Source organism: Callorhinus ursinus, unplaced genomic scaffold (assembly GCF_003265705.2).
Source record: "Callorhinus ursinus isolate GAN/ISIS: 27379988/994484 unplaced genomic scaffold, GSC_fseal_2.0 scaffold14, whole genome shotgun sequence".
NCBI lineage: Eukaryota > Metazoa > Chordata > Mammalia > Carnivora > Otariidae > Callorhinus > Callorhinus ursinus.
The window spans coordinates 38,795,029-38,808,954 of NW_027397076.1; the positions used below are offsets into that span (position 1 = coordinate 38,795,029).

Consider the following 13,926-nt stretch of genomic DNA (forward strand, 5'->3'; position numbering starts at 1 on the left):
ATTTCCCTAGAGACCAATCCTTGACCACACTGGAAGTTTCCCATCATATTATTTAACGGAGGCCGAAGGAATCAGCGTGGTATCGTTCCTACATTTTTATCCACAGAGTTATCATGCTGGAGCTCCCCAAAGTCCATATTTGAAGCCCTAAAGCGTACACAAGCTGCTGAAGATTGTGCTGAGGGGAAGGGTGAGTAACTCTGGGAATGTTGCCCTTTCCTCCAATCTTTCGGATTCCTGGAGGCCTTTGCTGGGGCCTGAGGGATAGAGAGTTGGACTCGACCCTATGATGAGAGCCCCTCCGTGCAAAGGCCACATCAGATCAAAGGCCCTCTGTGTAGACTACACACATATCAGCTGGGAGGAGGCGGACAGAGCATAGTGGCAAACTCCAGTGGATGGTCCGTGTGTCTGTGCTAAAAATAACAGCAGTCTTCAGGAAGCAGAACACATTTTTATAAAGAAATTTTATTGCATAATTTCTGTATACAATAAACATAGGAAAAGGGTTCTTTTAATGAAAATCTCATGACATTTTTCAAAAGTTTGGAATTGTTTGGAGAAAAATTATTACAAACTATCTAAGACAAAAATATCTGACCTTCAAAACAAATGATAATCTCTTTCATAATAGTCCACATTTAAAGCAAGGCATTTCAATTCAATTTAACATGGAAAGGCTTTTAAATTGCTATGTCATTTGCATTAAGTATTTCAATGCATCTAAGAAGTGAAGAGTTTAAACATATAGAAATGTTCTCTTATACAATATGTACTGTTGCTTTCTTCAGATCCATTCTGCATGACTCTATAGATGTCCTTTTTACACACCAGCAGAAACCTGCATCTCCTAACGGTACAGTAAGGGCTGCGTGCAGAGAGGGCAAGTCCCATGCATTTCCTATGTTAAATGGCACAACTTCCACAGATCACATACACCTTGCCATACTGACGCACTTCATTGCGCTCCATATCCTGCAAAAATAAATCTAGCGCTCGACAGCTGACATTATTGCTCACCAACGTTTTAGTAATATATTTCTTTAACATGAGACAGAAATATACTGAAAGTTGATACCTCTTAAACTCAAAAGCAATCTGGAATTAAACCACATGCATATACCCCATGTTTTTTTGTTTTTTTGTTTTTTTTTTCCCGAGGGATGTTGCATTTTTCTTAAAGTTGATGCTGGAAAATGTGGTAGGAGAGATGCTGGCTTTCCTTGAAACAAAGACAAAGGATTAGAAAAGGAGTTTTTTGAGGGAAATGTTAAGCCCAATAAAAACGAGAGAACAATGAGAGTCCAGAATCTCTGGGGAGAGGGAAGAAGCCCCTCATTTATCTTCCTTGTCTACCTCGACACGGTGGCTCGTGTCCAGCAGAAACCTGGGGCAGGCTACTATATGTAGCTGAGCACTGTGAGAAGTGCTGTGTGGCCCAAAGTGAGAAGTGCTGTGTGGGGCAGGGAAGTCCCGGGAGACCCCCTTCTTTAGCCAATCCCACATGGGATCCTTGAGTCTCTGGGAAATGATGGGGTTCCCTCTGTGAGGTCGGGATGGTCTGTGTGCTGAGGCTTCCATGGTCTTAAATTTTACATCTCAGTTCCAGAGGGACCCAGGGCCTGAGGTGAAACAGCTGGGAGCCGAGGAAGGAAGAGCATGACTTACCTGGCATCGTGAAGCTAGAGCACACGTGACAAGGAAGTCACGAGAATATCAAGCAGGGCCTCACCAGGAAGCATGTGTAGACACGTGGAAGAATGTGGACATGACCACACTGCCACTTTGATTTGTTACTTTTCATTTTAACTTCTCATTGTTTCTCATTGTGAAACTGTCAAATGTCCCTCTTTCTTATTTTTGTCTTGGTGCTTACAAGGAAAGATGTCAGTTTTCATAAGGTTTCAAAGATTTACAAAATATTTTTTAAAAACTACATTTCAGGATTAGCATTCGAGGCTACAAACACAGTATCTATCCATCATAAACTGCACCCTCAAACCTGGTTACGGCAATATCATCTTAAATCGCCACTGTTCATACCTGTGGAAACCTTATCACGCACAATGACATCCACTCGGGCAAGCTAAATGTTACACAGCAAAACGGAGCAGAGCTTCTCAGAGTAAAACCAGCCATATTGCTACAAAGAAAAATTTCTGGCTCTTGGCCCAACTGTTTCCATACCAATCAGCTAAGTCAACCTTCTCTTTGCTTCTTTCCATTTCAAATGCTTGGGCTTCAGCCTTTGAGGCAATTAGAACCAGATCAGTTTAATTTTACAACACCGATCTTAATGGTACAGCAATATTGTAAATTTGCCCTGAGAGTGTCAATTATTTTACAAATAATGTAAGTCCCAGTTTTTATATGAAGAGCAGGCATGGAGAGGCTAAATGGCTTGTCCCTTGTCACACAGCAGGGTGAGACTTGAGCTCCTGGTTCTTTCTACTTTAACCCCAACCATCCTTCCAGAGGTCACCTGAACCTCTAGGCACAAGATCCCCAGGTTTGGGCTCTGTTACTTGGAGTATCTTGTCGGCTTCTCTGCTCAGCACTGGGTATTTTAATACCCAGGACTTCTTCCTTGGTCCTCTCCACTCTCTCTTATTTCTGCTGCCTTGATGAGGTGTGTTGTCCCCAATATTTTATTTTACACAGTGGGATTTACCAAAATGCCCTCCCAGCTGCAGCTGGTATTAGGTGTGGAGGGACGGACTTCGAAAAAGCAATGGCAGGTGTTCTTCTTTGTGGACTTTGGACAAAACGGGGCCCAGCATTTTATAGTTGTCTTACATTACAATGTTTTCAATGGAAAATAAAATAAAATAAAGGCCTAACCGTGAGGTAATGTTTACTTCTCTGCCACAACACTCAGTGTAAACCCCCCCCAACCCCACCAGATCTGGCAACAATTTAACATAAGGAAAGACTTCAGACCTTCACACCCTTAGTGCGAATAAACGACCTTAGCTCAGACTTTCCACGGAGCTGAGCAGTCTCATAAGGCATCCGTCCGCCTCTGTCTCAGGTAGGCCTGCACAAATGCCTCAGGGCCACGTGTCTTGAAGGTCTGCGTGCCCTGCGCTTGGTGCTCTGCTCTCTCCGCCACAGAGGGGGTCTTGGGGGAACACCCAGCACCCTCTGCCTCGTAAGCAAAGCAGGAGAAATCTCAAAAGAAGCCATGTGCTCAAAGAAAATAATGCCAAATGGTACTCAAGTGGCCTGGGAAAGAGTTTCACCAAACCATCTCCACTCGCTGAAGGTATAAGCGGTTCCGGATCTAGGCGATAGCAAAATACATTGATGGCCAGGGCCTCTGTCTAAGCAAAAGAAGAAAAATATCGATAGCACAAAACTGCCCTTATATTTTTTGAAAAAATATATCTAAGATAGACAATTCTGAGTATTTTTTTTTAACAAGCTGCGCATTAAGTACACTTGCTTCCCCCACTCTCCACAACCCTACAGCTCCGCTTTGTCCGCGGGGGCCGGGCTGCCCACCCCACTGCCCCCCTGGGCACCACTGCCGTCTGCCGGCGTGAAGGACAAGGAAGCCGAGTTTATGCAGTATCTTTTGCCGGTGGGACGAGGGCCGTCATCGAAAATGTGCCCAAGGTGGGCGCCGCACTGAAAGAGAAGAGTGAAAATGTTAAGGGAGAACACGTACAAAGCAGGCTTTGAGAGGAACTCACACGCAGCCATTTAAATGGATGAGCAGCCTGTAGAGAAACGATGGAAACCATCATGGATGATTTCTAATCCTCCTGTCAATAGCCACAAAGATGGTTTCTGGCAGGCTCTGCACCACATGCTGAGAATAAAAAAAACACTAGAACTGTGCATATCAGAAATCATTTGGAGCCACTGTATTTTTTGATCTATGGAGTCTCTCGGCCAGCTGAAAAATGACTGCAGTAATTTTATGAATTGAGTTGACCCCTGATCTGCCCTTTTACGAAACATGGCAGAATAAAACCTCTCCCCTGCCCCTCCCCGCATTACTTTTGGCTTTGGACGGGTGGGTTTCAGAAATGCAGAAGTCCACCGTAAAAGATATTGTTCCACTGGCCATGACGGAGGTGATGTTTGCTTTCATGGGCAGTAAAACTTAACATCAGACAAGCCCTGGATGTTCTTGGAGCCCGGCAAAGCAACGGCAAGGCTCTACAGATGTAGGTCACGGTCACCAGGATGGCAGGTGTGGCAAGGAGCACTGTCGCTGGCCCGCACTGTCCCTTCATTCTGGCGTCCAGCAGGTGCAGAGCCGCTGGTGTCTCTACCCAAGTGAACTGCATTTCGTGGGGGAAGGAATAAGCTCAGATCCATGCTCCTGCCTATCCAAAAAACTTGGGAAGGAGAAGAGGCCCAGAATCCAGGCAGAAGCAGAAGGAGGGATGGTTGGCTATGATGATGTTCAAGAGAAATCCAGCCCAGGAGTCGTTTCTCCAGAAAGGCTGGCTCGGTGCATAAAACCCTGCACTGACCGCTCTGACCTTGAGTAGGACCCCAGGCGACAACAGGGTATGTCACACTTAGCTGTCGTGCACCCTTTCTGAGCAGGGACAGGAGTGAGGGCGATGGAGACATCAGTGCATCATATGCCAATAGGTTGTGAAACCACATCATTCATCATGTCACAGAGAAACCAAAGCCTGGGGCAAATGACTTCCATTCATTCATGTAACAAGTAGTTAGGGAGCACCTGCTACACGCCAGGCACTGTCTCAGACTCTGGAGACACAGGCAACAATCCCTGGACTCATGGAGCTTACATTCTAGTGGGAGAGACAGCTAACACACAGAGAAATAAGTCGACTGTCTAGTATGGTAGGTGGGAATAAATGCTAAGGGGAGGGGAAAAAAGAGGAAGTGATATGAAGTGTCAGGGTTGGGGGCTGATAATGCAGGTAGAATGATGCGGGTCTATTCTCCTGGGGTGACTCTGGAATAAGAAGCCAAAGGAAGGGAAGGAGTGGGTATCAGAGGAGCATTTCGAGCAGATGAAAGAGTCAAGATTTAGGGAAGAACATGAGAGAAAAGGTGTAGAGATGATTTATTAATTCCTCTCACTGTGCTTGTTTGGTGTACAAAACCCTCAGAAAGTACAGGGAAAGAGAAGAGGAACTGACATGGAAATTGGTCTAATGAGCCAAATGGAGATGATGAGAGAAAAGTGAAGGACTGCGCTCATTACAATGGAAAGAACTAGAATCTCAGTTTCCCTATCCTAAGTGCTACACTGAATTCCCAGGGGTTCTCTAGTTATTAATAAATAGCACAAATGGCAACTCTGACTGTATGGCACTTCCATGTTCAAAGTGCATTCTTATTTTACTGCCAACATACTGTGTCAGCTTATTAAAGAACTAAAAATGAACCCTGAACTGATTTGATCTATTGCCTGGAAAATATGAAACAGGCCTAAAAAACAAATCTTGCACTATTTTACCACATTCTCTGCAGTTTTAGGTAATACCAAGGCTGACAGCTCAGATTGCTTTTCCTTTCTATAAACAATTGAGGCCAAATTTTCAGGCATCAGCAGCTAAGATGCACCAGTAAAAATGCATATGCTTACCCAGTGGACACAGGAAAACACCTATTGCTGCCTGCTAAAACAGCGTGCAGGCCAACAGGAACTGGGACTCTTGGTGACCAGTGTGTGTGCACAATTATCCATCTCACATGCAGCTCTGGCACTTTGATGACTTGGCATCTGAGTGGCGGACCTTGCACATTAAAAGCCTCGAATGGGTTTTCTGGTTTTGTGTTTTAATGAGAGAACACAGCTATCTGGACGTTACCTTTATTAATCATCTCTTGGGCACATCTAGAAAATGGTTCTGTTTACCTTACTCCAAAAATAAAACACAGTAAGGATATACTTGAAGCTACTTAGGAGTATTTATATGGTCTTCATTTCCCAAATCATCTTGAACAAATCCAACTTAGAGTAAAGTAATCTGTTGAATCGTGTTGGTTATTGGTCTGCAGTTTCGTTTGCAAAATCTGGAACTGGTGTTTTGCTTACATGGAAGGAAAAACACAGATACTAGATGTCCCTAATCCAAAAGGAAAAGGGAGGGGGACGAGAAAGAGGACTTACAGTTAGGAAGAGGCAACAAAAATCGTTGGCAGACAACTCTATGGGTTGGGGATGGGGTAGGGAAATCCTCGGAAAAGGCACGAGTCCCCTACAAATGATAGTGACCGCTTCATCATCCTTGCCAGAAGGTGTTCTGGAAGATTCACCCCAGGCTCCAACAACTGAGGGAGGAGCAACATTTCAAAGCGTAGCCAGGTGTTCATTTACACATGCCAGCTCCAGTGCCCGCCAAGCTGCAAAGCCATCCGTCTGCAGGAAGCCGAACCACGAAGCACCATTTCTGCTTCCTCCCAGGTACACCCAGTCTCCCATAAACAACTATTACCCAGTTTCTTTGAAAAGTGCACAGGTCCTGAAGGTTCCTCCCCGAGGGGAACGCACATGGAGCCCATTCTTTCCAGCTTCTACCCCTGGCCGAAGGCTGGGATGATGAATGGAAGTTGTCAGTGATGCATTGTTTCTGTAGCCGCCTGTGAGTTTTGCCTCCCCGGCCCCAGCCAACTGGCAATGTGTTGGGATTGCAGCACACCTGCTTGTAACTGAAACAAACTGGCTGCCTGATGAAGAAATCTCTGAAACCTGCTGTTAATGATTTATTTCAGGGTAAAATCTTTGGTGTGCATTCTGAAAGTGGTTTGAAAATGGTTACGCATTTATTGCATAGATAAGATACAAGCTACAACTGAATATTCTAGCTCTCATTCTGCCAAAAGCATGAGATAATTGTTCAAAAGGAAATTTTAAAGTTCCCAGAGGAATCCTTTATCACCTAAGCCTCCCACTCAGAAAAGTTGGCAACTGGGGATCCTACAGAGAACCAAGGGAAAAGACACCCCCCGCCCCCAAAAAGTGATTGAACATCAAATTTAACATAATTCCTTAAAATCTGACTGCAATTCTCAATCGTGGGCATAGGAAACACAAATAGTGCATTCAACAGTTACATATTTCCGCACTGATGTATTTCCAACTGTCCTAGAGGGTTTTCTCCCAGCTATTTCTAGAATGTTTGGGGCTTTATTATTGTCATTTTCTCTTAAGTGTTTGATCTACAAGATGAAGCAGTTTCAAAGCAGGGGCTTTTACACTTGGGCACATGGGGCAGGATGAGAAGGAGAAAAGAGTTTAAGAAGAAAAGCAATTTACTTTGCCAGTAGTATCCTGTTTTCTCCCACCGTTATTGAAGACACTTGTGTGTAAGTAGGGCTCTTTTCCTCTGTGCTTGTTATATTAATCTTTTGCCAAGGAAATGATTGTGAAGTCACCAGTTTAGCATTATGATTTTACTGAAAGATCAAGAATAAGAGAGATGGGCTGTGAGTCTGAAACCCTATTGTAACACATGGGTATCTTTAATCATCAGCAATATATGAGTTGTCATCTGCAAAAGATTAATAAGGTTTGGGGTTTTACCAAAATCTGCTTAACTTTTGAAAAATACCATGTATGGGTGGATATTTACCTTTCTGCTGATTTGGCTGCCTTAGAACAAATTAATAATGATCTAAAACAAACTTAAGGGACTCCACCGTAGATTCCAGCTAGTAATAGCAACAGGCAAAAATAGACTCCAACTCGTGGAAACTCAGGGATCTCATGGTTTCCTTAAAGATGATTTCCAAAAGTTAAGTGATTTATTGGTCTCCCATTTGCTGCAGATGTAGAATTTTGATCTAAAGAAGGAAGAATTCCCCAAGTATTACCAGGAGGGGCTTACTTCTCTGAACTACAGCTTAAACCATGCAACTCTTACCTCTTTGCACTGAATTTAAACTCCTGACAAAGCACTGCTTAACAGGCTGGGGTTGGAGGATTAGGGAGAAGCTGTCAAACAATTATTCATAGTAGTCAGTGAAACTGGGACAGACTCCACATATTTTATCACTAGCTGAAAAGTGTAAATAAAACTTAAAAAAACTCTTTATAACTGCAAATTGTTAGAAAATTGCCACAGCTGGGGTGGGGGGGAGATACTAAAGTGGACAGATTTAAGATAAAGACCCTCTTTGAAAGAGTTAATTAGAATATAATTCCACAATTCAGCGGGTAGAATAGGAAAAGCAAACAAATATGGTTGCAACAAAAATCAGAATGTAACAGGGCAACCTATTTCCTCCACGAGCAGGAATCCTAACAGAAGGCACTGAAGAATCTCCATCACCCTTGCTCGTTTTCTGTGCTGTTAACTTAAAGATGAGGCAGTGTGCTAGGTTTCTTACACAGCAATTCTTTTAGAAGGACTTGACTGCACTCTTTCTCTGAAAAGTGATGACAGTACTGAATCAATCTTAACTTTCTCAACAAAATTTTACTAAAGTATTATTACCTAAAGAAGCCACAGGACACGTGGAAAAACTACAGGGTAGTATAAAGAGGTGGCAAGTTATGGCTCCCAACACATTTATAATCCCTTACCCAAATATGAGGTCTAATTCACTGCATAGCATGATCCGTATCACAATTAAAAAAAAAAAAAGAAAGAAAAGAAAAAGAAGAATCCTAAATACTGGAGTAAGAATTACGGACCAACAGACCCCCCCCCCAAAAAAGGCCAAACAAGTAGGTTGAGCCTACTGGTTTTGTCTGAGAATGTCTATGAGATAACTAAAGCATCTACAGATTCTTCATCAGACAAAGCACATTGTTGCAATTCAGTCCAGAGAGAGGACAAGCCATGTGAATTCAAAATGGGACAAGAATTTTAGAAAGAGGAGAAGCAGATCAGAGTGAAGTTTCCTACACCACTTCCCCCACAAAATGATGGGAGAAGCTGTGAGTAGGGGAAGAGACTACATAAACTGAACGAATAGAAGGTTAAAAAAAAAGATAAACTTATCATGAAAAGTAGCATTAAGAATCAGAAACTAGAAAACAAAATGCAAGTGTTTACTCTAGTATGGAAACCATTAAGTCAGTTATTTTTTTTTCCAAATTGAGATAAAAAGGATGAATGAGGGGCGCCTGGGTGGCTCAGTCTCTACCTTCGGCTCAGGTCATGATCCCAGGGCCCTGGGATCGAGCCCGGCATCGGGCTCCCTGCTCCGCGGGAAGCCTGCTTCTCCCTCTCCCACTCCCCCTGCTTGTGTTCCGTCTCTCGCTGTGTCTCTCTCTGTCAAATTAATAAATCTTAAAAAAAAAAAAAGGGATGAATGAGAAAATGGAAAAGAAAAAAAGTCAAGAAAAATGTAGAACAAAAGGAAAATAAATGTGTGGATGAAACACACACAAAAGAAAAAAAGGAAGGAAAGAAGACAGACAGACACCCAGCACACTTTTAGGGAGTTATTACTGCTCTCGTGAGGCAGACATGCCCCACTCTGCCCACAGGGAGAAGAATCCAGCAAACACATCTTTCTTTAGTGCTTGAACCTGATTATTTTCTCCATGAAACTTCACAGAGCATGTATTTTTACACATGCCTTAATAGAACAAATTTCCCTCCCTCTTCTCTTTAAATTTAAGACTTTTATTTAAGAAAGAGTCACATGCTTTCCAAATATGAGAAATAAAGGTGGTGGGGAAAGAAGCCAGAAGGGATAGGTCAGTGTTAGTTCCTCACCCAACCATTCAGAAAGGACCCCAAGTATAGTGACAGTCACCTAGGCCTTTGACCAAAGGGCTGAGAGCTGTGCCTTGTTTAGCTTAATACCTTTTTTTAATGTTGCCTGATTTGGGCAGCTTGTAGGTTTCATTTCTCTTTGGTCACTGTAGAACCCCTTCATCTTCATAATGGTCTTTTCTTGACCACAACTAATATTATCCCTGTGGCTGGCAGAAAGGACCAAGTTTATTTTGTGAATTTTAAGAATTAGTCACAAAGCGTCAGAGACTAGGGCGTTAAGGAAAATTATTATCTTATGCCTCACATTTTCTGTGCCTTTTTTATTTGGTTCTCCTGGGACTCAATGTTTGAAAGTGGGTTCTGAATAAAACGGAGAGTAGCAAAGAACAGTCTTTAAGGCAGCTTAAAACAAAACGCAACTGTTAGTCCTAAAAGAGGTTTATTAAGTACTACATACCAAAGTATACATTACCATGTACCATCCTACCCAGTTACGTTTTTGTCGAATATTTTAGATTCCTGGGGAGATAATCATAACTAGTTTTTGTAGCAGTCATAAAAATATCAATTAAAATGCAACTGAATTCAAACCTGAATTAAATTAAACCTGCTAGAGAACATAGGATGTTTTTGTTTTAACATGACTCTTTATGGCCTATCTATCCAAGCACCCTAGAGCTCTGGAGCTCAGTGCCCAAGTTCGAGTCTCAGCTCTGCTGCTTAAATCGATGTAGATTTACACAGGTGTAAGAAAGAAAGAAAGAGAACACAAATTCATCAGATGGTTAGCTTCTAACCAATCGCCCTCCCTACCTGGTAGTAAATATGTCACTTACTCCCTAAAACTCCTGTGCGTGATGAAGGGGGTTAAAGGGCAGGTAGAAGAATGTTGAGGGAGGCCCACGTGGCAATCACTTTGCTATTTCAGCTGCCTGATGGTGCCCCCTTTACCTCTGATATGCCGAACAGACATTCCCCAACAAACTACTCTATGCCACCACACTCAGACTTTACATTTCACTTGTTCTGCAAAGCAGATTAGAACAGGACTGCCTGCTCTAGAATGGAATCGCTTCTCGGCCTTTTGGCTAAGATCCAGTGTAGAATGGAACGTGCAGTTGCTCTTATTCTGTGTACAGAAGGTTCTGCCTATGTCTCTGAGTTTAAATACAAAATGCCCACAAGTTCAAGTCTCTTCATTGGCATAACAGATTAACTATCTTTGCCTCCTCAACACATGCTCATTTTCTCCCATAAAGCCCACCCTAATTCTGTTAGAGCAGAGTGATAGGAATTGGAACATCCTTAGGAATGAAGATGGGCCCATATACCAGGAGAAGTAGAGGAGGCATTACCTTGTCACGTGCTCTCACTCTGAGCTCACACAGCCTACTACTGCACCTCCTCTTCCCACTGCCCAGTCTCCAGCCTCCCTCCTCACACCCACACAAGGAAGGCTGTCTCTGGGGTCTTGGCCAACCATGTTGAGACCATCACAGCTGAGCAACACGTGCACAGAACTGTGGGGAGAGGGGTATTCTCTAAATATCAGATTATACAAAGCCACATAATGAGACCTTCGTATGCCCTAAGAACAGCCCATTCCCTGCTGTACTCAATCGACCGAAGATGATTTTTCCTACGGTTCTTTTTTTATTTTTTTAAATCGTGTTGAAGCCAATGACGGGCATTCAACCGGACTTGGTGAACACCTGAAGACTGCGCTATCATTACTTTATAGAGACTTCATTGTGCTTGTCCTTGTGTCCGTCCCTTTCGTGATCAGCCACTTGGCCTTAGTTGCTATATTTAGCACAACCAGGAGTCCAGAAAGCGTTTGCAATGCAGAGTGAGCAGGATAGTGGGTTTTCGGGTAGAGTCAACTGACCTGAGAGCAGCTCGTTTCCACCCTGTGCATCCCATAGGAAAAGTCGTCCGTGAATGTGATTACATCAGAACTGATCACATCGTGGAATGAAGGCCAACCTGGGGCAGAGCAGCACCAGAACAAAACAGGACAGAGAGACAGACTTGGGTTAGAATATAATTTTAAAGAACTACTAAGCGAAGAATGAAAATCTTTAGTATATGAATCATGTTTAACTTCTTCAACCTGAGGGAAAAAAAGAGGTCAAAAGCTGAAGGATAATATATTTCCTAAGAGTGCAACTCTTTTTTAAGAATAACTTTCTCCTCACATTCAGATCACAGTTGCATTGGGAGTTTATGTTTCAAGAAGCATTCTTAGACCATCCAGTAGTTTTCTAGAGCGCCCCTGGATTTATAAAGCTCTCTCTTGCCACTTGGTTTTGTCTCTTATCTTCAGAGTCACTGGGCACTCACTAGGAGTCTTAACAGTGTGACATCTTCCAAAACACAATCCAGTTGTTCTTTTTTTTTTTTAAGATTTATTTATTTGAGAGAGAGAGCGCGCACACACGCATGTGCCATGAGGGGAGGGATAGAGGGAGAGAAAGAGAGATATCCTCAAATAGACCCCCTGCTGAGCACAGAGCCTGACACAAGGCTGGATCCCAGGATCCCGAGATCATGACCTGAGCCCATACCAAGAGTCGGACACTCAGCCAACTGAGCCACTCGGGTGCCCCCCCCCACACCGCTTTTTTTTTCTTAAGATTTTTTTTTTAAGCATTTATTTATTACAATTGTTCTGGCTGTTAACTTTTCAACTTTCCATGCCTCTTTAGGAAGGATGCTTTTTCAGTACTTAGTTTGTATGGTTAAAATATTAAAAAAATGACTATTCCATAGTTTCCATCTTAATCTAATTTCTTGGGACAGGGCTATCTGGAAAGCAGCTTCTATTTTATGGGCAAGAGGCTTGCTTACTTCCTAGAAGAAAGTCATAGAGCAGTGCTCTTCAGGCATCTCTAGGGAGCACCTTCTCTCAAAAAGCATCTTGTTCCAATTTTCATTTATTCAAATGATTTTAAAATATGCACACACGGCTTTAAGAAACTCAGTGATAAGGACCATAAGATTGTACAAATGTTTATGAGTGTACAGTCAGGTTTTATGTTCAGTACTTCTAGGCATGTTTTTACATATTTCCAGAACATTTGTCGGGAGTTCCTGAGCTGAAGCCCAAAATGATGGAAGAGGTGTGATGTTGCCGAACTGCTGGTACAGTTTTTTTTTTTTCTCTTCCAGAAGCCAAATTTATTCCTGTAGAAAGGAGGAAGCCCTTTAAAAATACGGTGCTTTGTGTTAATACACCAACTGAAAGAAAACAGAATGCAGACTTCAACAATTTGATTTCCAGTTTCAAACAAAATTAGCTCAGGCCAAGTTTTGATAAGAAACTCCTCCAAACCCCCCACTCCCCACTAGGCAACAGTATAGCTTTCACAGTTGGTGCTGGATTTAACACCCAGAGTTGAAACACTTTCCAATTCCCCGATTTGAGTTCAAGATTGCTACAAATCACCCGGAAAACCTTAATTTTCTAGATATAAGATAACATTCCTCAAAAAACAATCACACCAAGACATACCAGTACTCTTAAGAAAACTTGTCTTTCCCTGTTTTCTAAATTCTAAAGAGATTCTAAACATATTCTAGGCTATAGTTTTGGATTTTCAATGACTAGTTGGCACATTTACGTATTCTCTGTTCAATGGCAGAAGTGCCAGTGGCTAGAAAAGAGAGGTTTAAAGGTGATGTTTGAAGACATTAAAAAATAATTTAGCTATGAAAAGAAAGAGAACATTCTATATTTTTTAACCTTCCATGTTATAACTCATTTAATTGCTGGTTATGGCAACTAATATTATGGAGGGACATATTTGCTTCGGTAGTAAACAGGTAAAGAGTTAGGAATTTATTTTTTAATTTTCCATAAAGCTACCCTCCAACACACATACATTTTCCTGTTTCTAGAATTCAAAATAGGTATGGAGAAATATATATAAAATATATATTCCTTCCTCCCATGCTACCTCTTCATATTATATACACTCATCTTGTTCTACTTATCATACTGGATTTTTGACTTGTTTTCATGCTTTCCTCACTAGATGGTGAGCACTTTTAAGGCAGAGTCTGCATAAACAAGAAGACGGGATGGATAATTATGGTACAGCACAGAGTCCCACAGGAGACAGAAAATATAATCACATTCCTTTTTTACAGAATAGATTAAGAAATTAGCGATGCTATTTTTTCACTGGAGTATTCAACTTGGCTCAAACATCATAATTAATCTTCTCTTTATAGGTAGAGTAAGCTTATTATT

General features: G+C 42.2%; 1 protein-coding gene across 4 annotated transcripts in view; it reads right to left on the reverse strand.

The window, feature by feature from the left end:
* Positions 1-449: 449 nt before the first annotated feature.
* MSRB3 (methionine sulfoxide reductase B3) overlaps positions 450-13,926 on the reverse strand; it is a 180,467-nt gene continuing 166,990 nt past the window's right edge. For all 4 annotated transcript variants that reach the window (XM_025882802.2, XM_073900707.1, XM_073900706.1 and 1 more), the window contains exons 6-7: positions 11,560-11,657; positions 450-3,630 (exon numbers count right to left, since the gene is read on the reverse strand). In XM_025882802.2, the coding sequence (XP_025738587.1) occupies positions 3,466-3,630; positions 11,560-11,657 (263 nt within the window). In that variant the 3' untranslated portion in view covers positions 450-3,465. The remainder of the gene's footprint in view (positions 3,631-11,559; positions 11,658-13,926) is intronic.